This window comes from Trachypithecus francoisi, unplaced genomic scaffold (assembly GCF_009764315.1).
Source record: "Trachypithecus francoisi isolate TF-2019V2 unplaced genomic scaffold, Tfra_2.0 Lachesis_group10, whole genome shotgun sequence".
In the NCBI taxonomy this organism is placed as follows: domain Eukaryota; kingdom Metazoa; phylum Chordata; class Mammalia; order Primates; family Cercopithecidae; genus Trachypithecus; species Trachypithecus francoisi.
Window position 1 is genome coordinate 5,036,706 of NW_022681455.1, and position 18,195 is coordinate 5,054,900.

Genomic DNA, 18,195 nt, shown 5'->3' on the forward strand with positions numbered 1-18,195 from the left:
AAAGTCGTACTGCCAAATAGAATGGCTACATGTTACATCTATCTGAATGCAGCACTGCAGCAAATCTGTGCTCTCCGGAAGACAACGGAAGACATGAGTTCTCACGTGAGGGTGAGAAGAGCGTGGGCTCAGACTGCGTGTGCCCACTCCCATGACTGTGAGAGTCAACATGAGGGGGTGACCGTGCTGCAGCTATTCCAGGACTGGTGCTATTTATATGAGCCTGTTCCAAACCTTAACACACAGATACCAAATCCACTCACCACTGCACGCAAAGGGAAACAAGAAGCCACTCTGATGGGTCTGGTCCCTCGTAAACTCCCCAGATGACAAGCAAGTTATTTAATACGTTCTTTCTATGTTTGGAATGAATCTGTTTCCAAGAATAAAAGCATACAAACAATACCTTTATTACCTGTAATATGCTTAAAGAGCAGGGGTCCCCAACTGGTTAAACATGAAAAACACTGGCAGAGCTTTAGAAAGAGAGGAACATGTGCCTCACCCCTCACTTACTGAGTCAGAATCTGCAGAGAGCGAAGTGCTGAGACGTCTTTTTAAAAAGCGCTCCAACTCTCCAGGTGCTTCTGTCCAGCAGCCAGATTTGGGCACCAGTGCTGCGCAGCGTGTTCCAGTCTTCAGGGTATGGGGGTTGTCCTGGGCTTGGATCAGGCTGGGGGGCTCTCATTCACCAGGTGTTGGGAGGGACTTGAGCCTGCATTTCCAGCAAGCTCCTAGGTGGGGCTAAGGTTGCTGATCCGCAGTGCGCCATCTCTGGGTGTGTACCTACACACCCATCACCTTTGTTGTACTGGGTTCAGGTATACGTTACAGCATGCACCGTGTACCCTCGCAGCCCTGCCCTGCTCCACACTGCCCCAGTCTCAAGTGGGGCTTGGACTTGCCTTCACCAAGGCACTTCTTTTCTCAGGGTCGAACCCTCCCTGAGGGCCCCCAACAGCCCTCTCCAGGCCTTCTGTCAGTAGAAAATGAAAATGCATTAATCGGCAGGGGTTTATCTGGTGTGAAAGGCTCACGGAGACAATTCTTTTTATTGTCAAGGACCAAGAAACAACATGTAGAAATGCTATACACAATGGCCACGAGCTACGAGATAGGAGTGGGGTGGAGGGGAGACGCGGTAACACACAGCACTATTCTGAACAAACTCCAGCTCTCCATTCTAACACGTGAGCCAAGGAGAGACAGCCCTCCTTTTTCACTAAGGCTGCAACAGAACGCAAACGTGACTTGGTTTATCAGCTCCCACAGGGCGGGCAGCGCGGAAGGCTATTGTAAGCTGGTTTGGGGAGCCCCCATCTCAAACACAGAGTGGATGCTGAAGGTGGTCCCTGGCCGCTGCTGGTGGCTGGTCCCCGGCTTGCTAGGTCCTGGGCATGTCTCGATTCTCAATGATCAGCTTGTCAGTTGAATACAGTTGGCCAATGTGGACCTGAAGGCAAAGAAAGGACACAGGTCAGGAACCGTGGCCCTCTAGCCCCTGGGAAAGGTCAGAAGGAACATTTCCTAACATTTCGAATACAAATGTTGGCCATCCCAGGGCTGCTCCCTTCTGGCAACTGCACTGTGGGGCAAAGCCAGTCATTAGAGCTGCTTGGCTAGCTTCTTGCACCATCCAACCCCCACTTCCCTCACGGTGAGAAGTTACAGAGATCCACACACCAGTTCCCTCTCTCTGAAACAGCATAGCGGGGCTGTGCTGAGCTGGGTGAGGCCTGCCTGCTGGTGGCATAGCTGTCACATGTGTGCCCAGTACCTCCTCTCCTAAGTCTTTGAACTGCTTCTTGCATAGGGAAAGGGTTTTAGAACAATGCAGAAATGGGTGCCGACTACGCTGGGGTAGAAAAAGCACTGCATTCAGGTTAATGCGAACACTATTCCGTGGCCCATCCTGGGTGGGGTTGAGGGCAGCTGTCTGAGTGCCTGCACCTCCTGCCTGCCATCTTTCCTGCCCCCTTCTTTTTAAAGTGTCCTTTTTATTAAGTGTCTTAATGCCCAACGTTTCCACTGTCCCCGGTGGATGCTGGAGCCATCATCTGGGGCTACAGCAGGTCCTTCCTCGGGAACAAAGGGTCTTGCCACAATTTTTCTGTAAAAGCATTTCCTGAGTGATACATTTTTAAGAATAAGTGGAACTGGTGAAGAAAGGGCTGCCCATTAGCAACTCTATCTGGATTTCAGACCAGCTGGTCACTATCTATGGGAAATTCGAGGCGAGTAACTGCTGTTTAAGCAAACGACAGTAAACTCCTAAAGGCCACAGCTACCACCCAGAGCAGCCAGGGGTCAACATCATATGGTTTTCCTCCTCGACCTTAGTGCTCTGTTTCGAAGTGAAGGCCCCGGACAGAAGGCGACCATGTCATTACTGCAGCACGTGTTAAAGAGCAGTACTCTGTCACCAAGGACAGCCCCGCGGTCCATCTGAGGTGTCCTGCTTTCCATGCCATTTGCTCGGTCTTCAGTCTGCCCTTGTACAGCGGTATCTTGAAGGTCTGTGGCACGGATAATAACTGCTAAGTGTTGTGGTGCAAGAGAAAGCGAAGAAAGAGGCAAGAGCAGCGGGTCATCTAAGAAGAAAGAAAAGTAGACAGTGGAGATTTGGGGGATGGGGGAGATCTCGTAGGTATTTTTAAATGCAAGTGAATGTCCTAATTAAAAATCAGAAGAGACAGGTAGGAGTTATGGGAAGGTGGTGTAGAGAATGAGTTCTCCAGCACAACTCCTAACAAGTCACAGTGATGAGCTTTGCTACTGTGTCCTCATTCCTCCTTTCCCCTCATTAATATAGAGAAGACTTTGGATGCAAGTGGATGGGGGCGCGTCTGGGGTGCTGCATTTCTCACAACCTGCAGGTAATGCGGATGCTGCTGGTCCATGGGCCACACTTTAGGTGGCAAGGTCGGAAGTCATCTTGAGGGCTGTGAGGAGCCACACTGGGTTTCTTGGGGGCTACTGTACAGTCATGATGAATGCAGGGAGTTTCTGAGTTTCCCTTCTGGACAACCTGAAATAGCTACTGGGTGAGCTGAAGCCATCTATACCCTACTACAGAGAAGAGGAGGATCAGCATTGTCCTCCACCCTGAATAGTACACGGTTTTGTTTTCATATATTAACCTCAACAGATAGATGCACCCACTATCAAACGATACTGAGAACAGAAAGGCTAGAATACCAATGATCCTTAAAAAAAAGGGAACCATTACTGTTTGGATAATTAACACTAGGCTAATACAAACAATTCTGTATAACAGCTTGGATGGTTCCATTACCTGGGAGCTTGTTCTGTATTTAATTGATCTCAGGGGATTCACCAGGAACGCGTCCTAGAAGTGTCCACAATTGGACATTCCATGAGTACTTGACAGAGTTTACCATCATCTTCTCAAGGCTTTAGTGGCAGGCAGGGGTTATGGGATGGCATAAGAAGAAACCCGTTCAAAAATGCAATGGGCTGGCTTGGGAAGCTGTGAGTTCTGTGTCCCCGTGAGGAGCAGAAAGTGAGGATGGGAAGGAAGGTATATGCTAGACCAGGGCTGAACCAGATGGATTCCTTCTGACTCTCAGCTTCTGTGATTACAGGCACTGTCCATGGCTCCAGGATCCACCTGGGACGCACGGTCTCCGAATGGCCCAGTGCTGATCCACATGTTCTACTTCTGGCACCCTGGAAGGAAAGGTGGCACCCTGGAAAGGCTCTGGGATGAGGGGGAGGGGGGCAGCGGGAACAGGACAGCTGGGCTGCAGCTTGGATGGCTCTGCCACTTGCCATGTGAGACTCTCCACTTCCTCTGGTCTCAGTTCCTCGCCTGTGGGATGAGGTCTGGAAACTTCTAGGTGATCTTTACGGTCCTTTGCAGCTCCAGCAGTCTTTGGGCCCTCAATAAAGTTGGCCAGTGTCAAGAAAAAGATGTGTGAGGTCCCCAACCAGTACAGCACCTACATGGCAGGAGAGTCCCTAGGGCAGCTGGTGGGAATCTGGCCAAGGGAGAGTCGTGGCAGACATGGAGGGGAGAAACGTGTTGCAGCAGCAGGAGGGGTGACTGGCTTCCTGGCCCCTCCTGAAGGGAGGGCGCACTTCTGTCCACCCGTTCACCGCCTGCAGCCCGGGCGGCATGCTCGCGAAGCCTGCCCTCCTCTTTGCAGCCACCTGGACCATCTGTGTGGTCTGTGTGTGTGGTCCCTATGAGGTCACATGCTCTAGGGTCTGTGTGTGTGGTCCCTATGAGGTCACGTGCTCTAGTTCATGTCTGTCTTCCCTTCTCCAGCCCCCTGAGAGCCCCTCAAGGGCAGGACTGGTGAACACTGCTTTCTGTGTCCCTGGGCCACACACAGTCCTAGTAGACAACACTGCTCAGCAGATCCATGACGAGCGAGCGAGAGAAGCAATCTGAGCCCAATGCACTGAGAGCAAATGGCTCTGCAGCGAAGATGGACAGGCAGGCAGGGCTCTTTCCTACGAGTGGAAGGCATATACAGCACACAATGCACAGGTGTTCAAAGACCCAGGAAACCCGGAGGAGCCCTGGAGGGGCAGCCCCAGCCCTGAGTCATTCTGCAGACAAGCAGTGAGCACCTCCTGTTCCAGGCACCTTGTGCGGGTGAGACTTTCGGATGTGATTAATGCCTGCAGAAATCTCTGAGTCCAGGAAGGGAAAACAGACAAGAATTGAGATAAACGACCTAGCATCTAGAATGTACTAGCACAGGAGGGCACACAGGACTAGAGGGATCTAGAAGATGTGACTCAGCCTGAGGGAGTCAGGGAAGACTTCTCAGAGGAGACAGCCTCAGGGGAGGAGGAGCTCAGAGGCCCAGAGGCTGGAGCTGCCGCAGGGGTGAGAAGCCCATGACATGACTGGATGTGGAGACTGTCAGAGACAGAACTAGACTAAGTGTGGATACGGAAGGGTGAGGGTGAGGATGGGGGTGGAGAAGGAGAGAAGACAGAATAAAAGGAAAGTGGGGTAGGGCCAGAACACAGATGCCATGCTCTACTTGGAGGGAATGGAAAGCTGTTAAAATGTTAAAAATGGAGGACCAGTGCATCCAGATCTGTGGTTAAAAAGATCACCTTGTCTTAGGGTCAAGGCAAGGAAGAGGTGGAGAGTTGTGGCAGGGGACTCGGTTAAGGGACCAGTAAGAGTGCAGGTGAGGCTGGGCGCGGTGGCTTATGCCTGTAATCTCAGCACTTTGGGAGGTCGAGGTGGGTGGATCACGGGGTCACAGGTCGGAGACCAGCCTGACCAACATGGTGAAGCCCCGTCTCTACTAAAAATATATAGGGCGAGGTTGCGGGCACCTATAATCCCGGCTATTCAGGAGGCTGAGGCAGAAGAATGGCGTGAACCCGGGAGGCAGAGGTTGCAGTGAGCCGAGATCGTGTCACTGCACTCTGGCCTGGGTGACAGAGCGAGACTCCGTCTCAAAAACAACAACAACAACAACAACAACAACAAAAACAGAAAAAGAGTGCAGGTAAGAGGTGATTCCAGCTTGGAAGGAGTGGCAGAAGTTATAGAGGGGCAGCCAGAGGAATGGGTGCTGCACTGAAGGGAGACCCACCCTTGCAAGTTCAAGACTGCTGCACGTGGATGCTGTTAGAATCACTGCCCTCAGCTTTTGGTGAAGAATGAAGCCCAGAAGAATCAATCCATATAGAAGCAAAGACATGAACCCCAGATCTTCTGATCTCTGTCCAGTGCTTTCTCCAAAATGCTGCTGCCCTACCAGGTCCCCACCATTTCTTCCTTTCTTTTCTCTTTCTCTCTCTCTCTCTTTTTTAGAGACAGGTTCTCACTATGTTGCCCAGGTTGGTCTTGAACTCCTGGGCTTGAGTGATCCTCCTGCCTCAGCCTCCTGAGTAGCTGGGATTACAGGCATGTGCCGCCATGCCTGGCTGATCAATGATTTCTTCATAACGCAAATTATACATCACTATAATTATGAGCCTATGTTATGAAAATCTGAGATAACCACATGAGAGAACTGTGGCCTGCTCAGCATCCATCTCTCCTTTTTCCTTACAGGGTCAGTGCGCATCTAGAAGTGCACATTCTCCAGACTCCTGTGCAGCTAGACGTGGCCAATGAGGTGTCAGCTGTCATCAAGGCAGGAGCATCTAGGAAAGTTCTTTAAAGTGGGCCGCCTCAGACTAGGGGCACTCCACTGCCTGCCTGCCCCCCAGTTTGTCTCCGTTCTGCCTGGAATATGAACTTGATAGCTGGAACACCAGCAGACATCTAGCACCGTAAGGTAAGTCTGATATGGGAGCTACACGCTAAGGCTGGGGGGCAGAAAGGAGGTGCCTGAGTGCTTGACCATGGAGACACCATGCCAGCTCTGGACACCTTATTGCCAGCTTTCTTTTATGTGTGAGAAAAGTAAATCTCCATCTTTTAAAAGCTCCTGTTACCTGGGTTTCTTGCTACATACAGCTAAACCAATCTTTACTGACTTGAATGCACAATGAGAATTTTAATGTGAGATCATAGGACTAATGAAACGAAGGCTGGTGCAGAGAAGGGGGTGATCTGTGCCCTGTGGCAAGTGGAAACAATGTCCCTGTCATCTGGGGAGGTGCAATTAACAAGTACCTACTGTAGCTGTTTCCAAAGTTTAAAAAAGCTACATCGGAAATTATAAAGATTCTGTTCTTTTCTCTTTAAATCAGGGGTGTCCAATCTTTTTGCTTCCCTGGGCCACACTGGAAGAAGAAGAATTCTCTTGGGCCACACATAAAACACACTAACATTAACGAAAGCTGATGAGCTAAAGAAAAAAAAAAAATCGCAAAAAAAAAATCTCATGTTTTAAGTTTACGAATTTGTGTTGGGCTGCATTCAAGGCCATCCTGGGCTGCACGTGGCCCACAGGCTGTGGGTTGGACAAGCTTGCTCTAAATATTTAGCTGCATTCGGATATGTGGCTATTAGTAGTTTGGTATTTTTGAGTAGTCTGTTATATCACATGTAGATTAAAAATGTGTGTGTATATATACACAATATTTAAATGTGAGATCATAGCATAACTTGCTTTTGAACTTAACTTCATATTATGATCCTTATGTCATTAACTGTCCTTTGAAGGAATATTTTCAGTAACTGTGTAATACTCCATTGTAAAGATATATCATAATCTATTTAATCACTCCCATATGATGAACATTTAGACTGTTTTCACTTAATGCCAGGATTATCATTCATATATAACCTTTTATCAAATCTGACTTTTTTCCTTATAAAAGGTTTCTAGAAGTAGAATTGTTGGATAAACAGATAAGAATTTTTTTTTTTTTTTGAGATGGAGTCTCGCTCTGTCGCCCAAGCCAGAGTGCAGTGGCGCGATCTCGGCTCACTGCAAGCTCCGCCTCCCAGGTTCACACCATTCTCCTGCCTCAGCCTCCCAAGTATCTGGGACTACAGGCGGCCGCCACCATGCCCGGCTAATTTTTTTGTATTTTTAGTAGAGACAGGGTTTCACCGTGGTCTCGATCTCCTGACCTCGTGATCCACCCACCTCGGCCTCCCAAAGTGCTGGGATTACAGGTGTGAGCCACTGTGCCTGGCCAGATATGAATATTTTTATGGTTACTGATGGATCTTGCAAAACTACTTTCCAGAAGGTCTGTCTGTCTGGCCGACACTTCCTCTGGTGGCCCCTTTGAAGGCTTTGGTGGCACACTTATCATGCCTCAGAACAAACATGCTTCTCCCTATGTAGCTCTCTGTGTGCTAAAGGCCGTATTCTCTACGCGCTGGCTAGAACAAGAACGAACACAGGATTCTCCAACAGGAGAATGTGGCCCTCTGCTGTGTTTCTTACAAAAGCTCCCATTACAGTAGTTACCATCATGTTTATTTCACAAAGCCCTCATTACAGTAGTTACCGTCATGTTTATTTCGTCTAGAGGATGAAACTTCGGGGGGGGGGTGCTCTTCTGTAAGGCATGTAGCTGTGAGGTGGGATCGGCCCCATGGGAAAGACCCCAAAGGAAACCCACAGAATGAAGAACTGGGGGGCAATCTGAAGAGCCAAGTTTCAGGAAACTTGAAATCAAAACAAACCAAATTTATAGTCTGCTTTGACAGACATTTTAATTAAATTAAAAAACAAAAAACAACAACAAAAAAACCCATTCCAGTATGACAATTTTATGGCCCTTGGGGGAGGGAAAAAAAACTAATGACATCAGGTCTTACAATGTGAATGGTATTAAGAGGATATAGAGATGCATGTCTGTCTGACATATATACTGCATATATTGGGGCCACCCACATGGTCCCTATACTGTAATGGTAAGTGGGCCTGCCTCAGTTCCCCAGCATGAGCATCGGTGACTGAGGGGAGGGGGGAGAAGGGATCATGTTACTTGACTTAGGTGCCTTCAAAGCGCAGTTTAGGTCAGTGCCAGACCCATACAAAGTGCTCAGAAAGTACCTGACAACTAAAAATATCAGTCCCATACTCCATGGTTCTAAGAGTCGGTGCCCACTGACTCTAAAATCCAGATAGCTGAGTGATTACAGAGTGCTCTGCTGGTGAGCCACAAGTGGAAATACAGAACTGATGAAGACAAGTGAATAAAAACAGTGGTAGGACCATTTAGTGCAACAAGAATGTTCACTGACTGTTAAGTGAAATGAAATGATTTAAATTTGGCCCAGCAGAGGGTTTAAGGCTAGAATCCAGGGCTATATGGGATTTACTCAGAGCCATTACAGAAGAAGCAGGGGAAATACTCAGTTCACACAGGGAAGAAATATTAAAAAGTTATCTCAATGAGGGCTAAGGAGTTGAGGCAATAAATGTTTGTGTAGCAGTTCTGCTGCATTTATTTGGGCTGTAAAATGTGTCAGCACACAACAGGAGGCTAGCCAGGATTGATGCTGCGGTGCTAATGGCAGAGAAGGATGCTCCAAGCTGCAGGTAAGAGGGTCTGGTCAACACAAGTAAGGTAGTGCAATTAACAGCTTCAAGTTCCAGTCCCTCCAGAATCCCAAATTGACTTATACAGCCACATCAAACCATTACTGTGCATAAACTGGTCATTAAAGCTGATCACACTTTTATTCTATTAAGTTTAGGGAGTTGGCATTAGAGTTCATTGGAAAAGTACACAGATTACTCAACTGCCAGTAGCCGGGATGACTAGATGGCCCAGAAACACTTAAGAGCTCTGAGACTCATTAGACAAATAACCTGCAGGGGAGGAAGGAGCAAGATGTAAGAAAATACAATTGGGGCCGGGCGCGGTGGCTCAAGCCTGTAATCCCAGCACTTTGGGAGGCCGAGACGGGCGGATCACGAGGTCAGGAGATCGAAACCATCCTGGCTAACATGGTGAAACCCCGTCTCTACTAAAAATACAAAAAACTAGCCGGGCGATGTGGCGGGCGCCTGTAGTCCCAGCTACTCGGGAGGCTGAGGCAGGAGAATGGCGTAAACCCGGGAGGCGGAGCTTGCAGTGAGCTGAGATCCGGCCACTGCACTCCAGCCTAGGCGGCAGAGCGAGACTCCGTCTCAAAAAAAAAAAAAAAAAAAAAAAAAAAAAAAAGAAAATACAATTGGGTACAATGTTACAGGTCTTCACTGCTTAGTCTTTCTTCTGAAGCAATGCACAGCCATCCCTGCAACACATCTCTATAGAACCTGGGTCCCAGGAACTGGGCTCACTCGCCAGGGGAGTGGGTGGGGAAGGTGGGGAATGGACGCAGCCCTGGGCTGGGATCCTACTCCTGTCTCTGCCACTTCCTGCCTGTTTCGCAGAGTTGTTATGGGAATCAAACGAAACACTAGATGTGAAGAAAATCCACCATTTTCCCCAGTTCCTTCCCAGGGCCCACATAGATGAAATGTCCTAACACTACTGGGAAAATCAAATAAGCACAGTGCTAGGCACCTGGCAAGGGCCTGCTAAACATTACTTCCATGCACAGATTTGTGCAAGGCCTGTCTCTGTCAAGATGCATATCATGGGCGGGGCGCAGTGGCTCACGCCTGTAATCCCAGCACTTTGGGAGGCCTAGCGGGCGGATCACAAGGTCAGGAGTTTGAGACCAGGCTGACCAACATGGTGAAACCCTGTCTCTACTAAAGACACAAAAATTAGCCGGGTGTGGTAGTGGGCGCCTGTAATCCTTGCTACTCAGGAGGCTGAGGCAGGAGAATCACTTGAACCCAGGAGGCAGAGGTTGCAGTGAGCCAAGATCTCGCCACTGTATTCCAGCCTGGGTAATAGAGTGAGACTCTGTCTCAAAAAAAAAAAAAAAAACCAAAATGCATATCATGGGGTCCCAGACCCTGATCTTAGGATCTCAAGGCCCCTCACCCTTCAGCTACAAGAGCACATGATTCTGTAATAATTAACCCCCAACTGCAGAATATGCTGGCAATTTGACAGCTAAGCTCACCACGTGGGTGTGAATGTGAGCTTTCCGGGCTGGACTCAAGGACTGACTGCTGAGTTGTTCTTTCCTCATCTCTTCTCTTATGGGCTTCCTGCCCAGACAGGGCCCATGACACTGCCAGTGGGTCAGAGCAGTCTGGTACGAGGAGGTGGCTGTGCCCTGTACAGTTACAGGAGAGACATGGCTTTGCTGGTGAAGCCAAGGGGTAAACTGCTCTGCTCTCTTCCCCCTCAGAGATCGGGGGCCGCAGGGCACAGTGCCAAATTTTGCGTCTGGTGTGATGATGATGATACTTTTTCATTTAATGATGATAATGCTATGACTAGTACAAAATAATGATGATGATGATGAAAGCAATAGTGACGATTAATGAGCATTTACTATGTACCAGGCACTGCTCTAAGTGCTTAATCAATTATTAATAACTAAATGAAAGTATTTCTTTTAGCCTCACAATGACTTTATGAGGAAAGTACCATTATTATCATCAATTTGTAGGCTTTCACAGGCAAACTCTGTCATGTTTTCTTTTAATTTCTATTTTTGGAGGGTGTGTACTTGCTCTGCTAGGCATGCTCTTCCATTTCACATGTCAGAAGCTGGCACCCCAGTGGATCACACTGAAAACATAATGGGAAAGGGCAGTAACAACAGTCACAGTGACAAAAAACACTCCTAGATGTAAACTTCATAAGACATGTGTGATCTTTAGAAAGAAACTAAAAAGCTAAGTCATATAAAATTTTACTGAGAGATACCATATTCGTGACAAGACTGAGTCATATAAAAATGACAATTTTTGCAAATGAATTCACATTTAATACAATGATAATATAAAATCTGACAAGATTTTAAAAAATACATGACAAAATGACTTTAAGGTTTATGTGAATAAAAAGTCATGAATAAGAAAACCTTTGAAAAGGAAAATCTTAAAGCATTTTTGAGATATTAGTAAAACAGAATGGCACTGGCCCAAGGAGAGAGAAATTCACACAAGAGAGAGTTACAAACCAGATCCTGTTATGCAGAGGTAGTTAACACATAAAATCATACTCCTGGCAGTGTGGTGGCTTACGCCTGTAATCCCACTACTTTGGGAGGCCGAGCCGGGTGGATCACGAGGTCAAGAGATTGAGACCATCCTGGCAAACATGGTGAAACCCTGTCTCTACTAAAAATACAAAAATTAGCTGGGTGTGGTGGTGTGTGCCTATAGTCCCAGCCACTCGGGAAGCTGAGGCAGGAGAATTACTTGAACCCGGGAGGCAGAGGTTGCAGTGAGCCGAGATTGCATCACTGCACTCCAGCCTGGTGATAGAGCGAGACTCCGTCAAAAAAAAAAAAAAAAAAAAAGACAAAAAAAAAAAACAAAAAAAACCCCCCACAAAAAACCAAAATCATTCTCCTGGGGATTTGGGACTTAGCTTAAAGGGGCTGTGGTAGCCAGAATATTTCTTGGAAGTCTCATATTGATCTTCATGTAAATGGTATATTCTGCTGTATAGCATATCTGTGCTTATGTTCGTATAAAAATGTTTTCCCTGCCAGATGTGGTAGGGAAACCCACCTTGGTGCACACCTGTAGTCTCAGCTACTCAGGAGGCTAAGGTGGGAAGATTGCTTGAGCCCAGGAGTTCGAGGCTGTAGTGCTCTATGATCTCGCCTTTGAATAGATACTGCACTCTAGTCTCAGCAACATAGCAAGACCCAGTCTCTTCACAGTTTTTTTTCCCTCCAAGTTGACAAGTAACCCTGACCCTCCAAGAGGACGCACTGTTTTTACCCTGTCACCTTTGAGTGCCTTCTGATACACACAGTTTCAGAAACATATTTTTAAGATACTGCACTTTCCTAAGATAGCTCCACTTTCAGGGGTGCTTTGGAAGGCCAAAAAAGCCCCTTGAGCCACCAAAACAATATCTATACATATATATATTCTGAGACAGAGTCTCACTCTGTCAGCCAGGCTGGAGTTCTGTGGTGTGATCTCAGCTCGCTGCAACCTCCTCCTCCTGTGTTCAAGTGATTCTCATGCCTCAGCTTCTTGAATAGCTGGGACTGCAGGCATGTGCCACCACATCTGGCTAATTTTTGTCTTTTTAGTAGAGATGGGCTTTCACCATGTTGGCCAGGCTGGTCTCAAAATCCCATTTCAGGTGATCCGCCTGACTTGGCGTCCTAAAGTGCTAGAATTACAGGCATGAGCCACCATGCCTGGCCAACACATTTTTGACAGAATTTCAACATATGGTCTCAGATGGCACATGCTAAGCTGCCTGCTCCTCTTCACCTGCACTGAGGAAGGTAAGCATGACATCTGTGCCCCTCCTCTGGCTTATGACAAGGCTGGACATCCTTTCACGCTCCCAGCATGGAGAGGCATTGCCACAGCCTTATCACAGTCAAGTCACCAGTGATAAAAGCTTATTTGTCAAATAGGCCATTTTATATCATGCTTTTTATATTTCCCAATTTTTTTTAAAAAGCACACTGAAATAGGGACGCGTGAATTTATGTCTACATTTTTTCAGTCTTTTCTGTATGGCAACAAGAAGTATTGTGAAACCCAAACTTAGGAATATCGACCACATGGTGTTCCTCTAAAAACAGCCCTCGGTCCACATAACCTTTTCTTCTTTTTAGAATCCAGTAGGCTTGTTCTTCAAAATGTTTACATATAATAGCATAACACTGCTACGTTTAATTCTGCCACCATTTTATGCAACAGAAGGGTGCCTGAAGGGATCATCCAAACTGGATTTACTGAAACCCCAATCTCCAATGATGCGTGGTAGCTGAGAAAGGCCATTTCAGAGAAGCAGGGGTGCATCTTTTTGCTTCCCCTCTCCCAGTACACACTCCATCTCCATCCTTCCTGTAAGCCTTGAATGCCAGATACGGGATATTCTTTTTTTTTTTTTGAGACCGAGTCTCGCTCTGTCGCCCAGGCTGGAGTGCAGTGGCGCGATCTCGGCTCACTGCAATCTCTGCCTCCGGGGTTCACGCCATTCTCCTGCCTCAGCCTCCTGAGTAGCTGGGATTACAGGCGCCTGCCACCTCGCCCGGCTAGTTTTTTGTATTTTTTTTTAGTAGAGACGGGGTTTCACCATGTTAGCCAGGATGGTTTCGATCTCCTGACCTCGTGATCCGCCCATCTCGGCCTCCCAAAGTGCTGGGATTACAGGCTTGAGCCACTGCGACTGGCCGGGATATTCCTAATGTGGGGGGAGGTGGTGGGAAGTCGGCCTCTTATTTCCTCTGTGTTGTTGCTGACAGAGTGATGAGCAAATTCATATCCCTGCCCACTATCCCGTGTCACAGTTAATAATTAATATGTTTCATCTTTGCTTGCTGGGACAAGAGAGAAACAAGGTACAAGAGCATGCACTCTTCGTCAGCATGACCACACGTCCAGTCCACACCCACTGTCCCAGGGTGACTACAGATAGAGCGTTGTCCACTCTCAAGTGTCTGCCTCAATCATCAACACACAGTGGACAGTTGCTCTCACTCTTATCCACTTTTATCAGCATGCTGCACCGGCTTGTGGTCTTTCTGAATGTCTCATGTTCAGTTAAAAAAGGCCGGGTGTGGTGTCTCACACCTGTGATCCCACCACTGAGGCGGGTGGATCACTTGTGACCAGGAGTTCAAGACCAGCCTGATCAACGTGACAAGACCCCATCTCTACTAAAAATACAAAAAAAGTTGGCTGGGCGTGGTGTCATATGCCTGTAATCCCAGCTACCGGGAAGCTGAGGCAGGAGAAACGCTTGAACCCAGGAGGTGGAGGTTGCAGTGAGCTAAGATTGTGCTGTCGCACTATAGCCTCGGTGGCAGAATGAGACTCTCCAAAAAAAAAAAACCAAAAACACAGGCCCACCATGTGACGGTCTCTTTCCGTCACATTCCACATCATCACGGGAAAGGGAATGAAACTATTTTGTTTTGTTTTATTTTATTTTATTTTATTTTTTGAGACGATATCTCGCTCTGTCACCCAAGCTGGAGTGTAGTGGCATGATCTCGGCTCACTGCAACCTCTGCCTCCCGGGTTTACACCATTCTCCTGCCTCAGCCTCCCGAGTAGCTGGAACTATAGGCGTGTGCCACCATGTCTGGCTAATTTTTTTTGTATTTTTAGTACAGACAGGGTTTCACCATATTGGCCAGGTTGGTCTTGATCTCCTGACCTCCTGATCCACCCGCCTCGACCTCCCAAAGTGCTAGGATTATAGGTGTGAGCCACTGCGCCCGGCCGGGAATGAAACTATTTTAATGGATCTCAAAGAGTCCAAAGTTGTGGGCAGCTAGCAGGGGTTCCCATCTCACAAGCCTTCTGCCCCCTCCGCAGGAATGAGTCCTTTTTGAATGGGTACACGGGTTAAGGCAGAGGCTCCTATTGAGGTCTGTGCACTGGAGTCACGGGGTCTGCTTTGTAGGACCTGGGTGGCCCAGCCCCACCTGTGGAATTTCTCCTTAGGGAGGCAACTGGGGGGTGGGGGCACGCATGCCATTGCTTCCTTGCTTCTGACTAGCGTCCCTGAATGAGAAGCAGTGCTCATCTAAGCGGATTCAGGCTGAGCACTTATTTTTTGAGTATTACCTGTCTTTCCTCCCCCTCCACCCCTGCCCTGCAATGGAGTGCATACTTTTCCAAAAAACAAAAAACTAGGGTAGCGATTTTCCTACCAGGTGCACTTTGGGTACCGTTCTTCCAGAAGCCAGGGCCATGGACTACAAAACCAGGGGACAGAAGTGTCTTTGCACCCTATGGTGTTCCTATAGGATGCTATCGCCTGCTACGCTGCTAGCTGAAGGCAGGGAATATCTTCCTGTCTTCTATACACACACTTGTACTTTGTAGGGGAGCTGGGTTTTGCGGGTGATTTCTATCTGCTGCTCTAGACCACGGCTCAGGGTGGAGACACAGTTACAAAACAGGAGACAGGTAGCTGTCTCCCATCACACTTACACACCCACCCTCTCCAACGCCTGATGGTCAGTGCAGAGAAGGCCACACGGGGACAGTGGATATAAACAGTGCCAGCCAGTAGCCAGGAGTCCCCTGGAGCTAGCACTGCAGCACTGCACAACAGAAGCACCCCGAGACAAAAGCACCCGAACAGTCAGCACACCACGTTACATGTCAGCACCGCTGCAACTGTCACCAGGTCCTTCTGGGAACCGGGCAGAACTCAGGGCCCAAACATCACGTCAGAGGAAGCCCTGGCAATTCCCTGGGATGGCGACAACAGAGCCCAGGGCACACTGCCAGAGGCCCTGTCCTATCAGAGGTCACACTCCCGCATTTGGGGAGAGACCAAAGCTCAGCTGCATGTCTTTCCCTGCACTCTGCTTCATGCCACCAAAACCACAGCGGCAAGGCCAGAATCCTGGCCCCCTACGATTAGCTACAAGGTGATGCAAATGCTGAGGCTGATCCTTCCTGGGATGTGTGCTGGGGAATGAGCAGGTTCTTGATGGTGTGTTTACCACCTGCTCTGGGGGATATATACCTTTGACAAACTTTCTGGGGGCTATCAGGCTGCCTCTATTTTACCCCTCCAGGGACACCTTTTTTAAAAGTCAACTTGAACCAGTTCAAATATCAAAACCAGAACTGGCTCAAGGCGATGTTTTTCCCTCTCACCGTTTTGGTGCTCCCTTCAGCCTGATTTCTGGGTTAGGGGGAGACAGAAGGGAGCCCAGGTAGTGGGGTATGTTGGTATACATATGACCCCAATATTGTTAGCCCATGACATCATTCCTGGAAGGCTCCCAAGCCCTGGGCCATTGAGAGGGTGTTGCTGGCCATGTGTTTTCAAGTCCGTGGATATCACGTAGCAGCTCCCTGTTGAAGGTGAGCAGAGGAACATACAAGCACCCAGCACCAGCCACACTGGGCTGTCAATATACTTTGTGTGGTTTTGGTGTTTGTCTCCGACATGACACTGTGAGCTCCCCGAAGTCAGGGGATGAGCCCGTTTCATGTCCCCAGCACTTAGCAGTGCAGAGCTTCCCTCATCTCCTAGTGAAACTATTCCTAAGAGTCTGGGAAGCTGGTCATTTTCATATGAGACCTGTGGGCATCTTCCTGGCCTTGCTGACGTGGCTGGTGCAGTCATGGTAAGGAGAAGGGGTCTGTGCCCCACCTTGCTGCACCTGCACGGCTGCTGAAGTCATCCCTCTAGAGACACATGCTCATCACATCAACCCATGGCCCAGAAACCTCCAGTGGTTTCTAGGACGGCTCCCTCCTATGGAATCCTCTTTCCCTGGCTGGGTGCCAGGCCCTCTCCCAGCTCTCCTCTCTCTTCCAAGCAACTAGGCCTGGCCTATCACTTGCTTTGGCTGCCTCGACATGGAATCTTTGGTCTAGGCAGCCAGGGTGGAGCCCACGACCCAGGCTGCGAGCAAACACTCCCATGTACCTGTCAGCTACTCGAGTACAGTGACCCTGGCCTATTCCCAGCGCCTCAGCCACTCTGCTGAACGAAGGAATGAATTCCAAGAGAAGGAGGCACCTGTGTAATGTTTCAGGGCAAGCCCTGGCAGAAGAGGAACAAGAATCCCAGAGTGGTCACCACATATGGAGTTGCCACGAGCCTGCAGCTGAGCCTGGCAGAGGAAGGCACCCCTCCCAGGAGCATTCTTCATGCTGTTTAGGGACAAGATGTTCTAATGTACTCATATGAATCAGGGAACTGAGATATCTGAGGGACTCAGATATCTGAAACCTGAAAGGCTTTGCAAAGCAAACCTGAAAGGCTTCGATGATAAGCTCAGTGAGAAAAGCTCTGTGTTTTCCTTCTGACCCCCGAATCCCATAAACTCAGCCTGCAGCAAGTGGCTTTCCTTCGGACCCATTTCTGATGTGTGTTTTGGTTCCAACAAGGTGGCTGATCCACTTGTCTCAGCATCGAGACAAAGGGACACTGACGCTGGGTCCAACCCTAAGGACACTGCCCATTCGTGGGACAAGATCTTCCTTCTGGGCAGTTTGCGAAGACATCGCCTTTCACCATTCACACGGTTGATTTCTGAATTACGGTAATATGTTCCTGTCACTTACCTTTGGGACCCTACGGTAGAAAGCTGCAGAGTTTAGCACAAAGTTGAGCCCTTTAGACATGCAGATTATTTCCTTTGTTTTTTGACAGAAGTATCCTAAGGTCTTCTGATGCAAAACCATGGCTCTTCCAGAGCTGTGCAAATGCAAGGCTTCCTCTGCCTTGGGAGACAGTGACGAAAGCCCTTCACATCCTTGGCCCCTTGCTAGTGACCTGGCGAGAGCCAGGCCACGAGCACCAACCGAGTATAATGCTCAGGGGAATGGAAACAAACCCTTTGAGACCCCGGGGAGATCGGCAGTGTAGCTGCTAGAAATGCTCGGGTATTTGAAGAACGCAGACAGCAGGCAGATCACGGGCAAGAGAAATGTATGAAAAAGCAGCTGCATTACAGTGCAAGACTGATTCTGTACAGCAGCCACACCCAAGGGAATGAAAACACGCGCCTCAGAAACGTGTAGATCTGATCACAGCAACACAGTTCGCAACAGCCAAGAAGTGAAAACAGCCCAAAGACATATTAACTGATGAACAAATCAATAAAACGTGGTATATTCATACAATGGAATATTATTTAGCCACAAAAAGGGATGAGGTTCAGATCCATGCTATAAGGATGAACCTTGAAAATATTATGCTAACTGATAAAAGCCAAACACGAAAGGCCACATACTGTATGATTCAATG

General features: G+C 48.4%; 1 protein-coding gene across 1 annotated transcript in view; it reads right to left on the reverse strand.

The window, feature by feature from the left end:
- Positions 1–386: 386 nt before the first annotated feature.
- LYRM4 (LYR motif containing 4) overlaps positions 387–18,195 on the reverse strand; it is a 156,967-nt gene continuing 139,158 nt past the window's right edge. Inside the window, exon 3 of the mRNA XM_033216112.1 lies at positions 387–1,453. Within this exon, the coding sequence (XP_033072003.1) occupies positions 1,385–1,453 (69 nt within the window). The 3' untranslated portion in view covers positions 387–1,384. The remainder of the gene's footprint in view (positions 1,454–18,195) is intronic.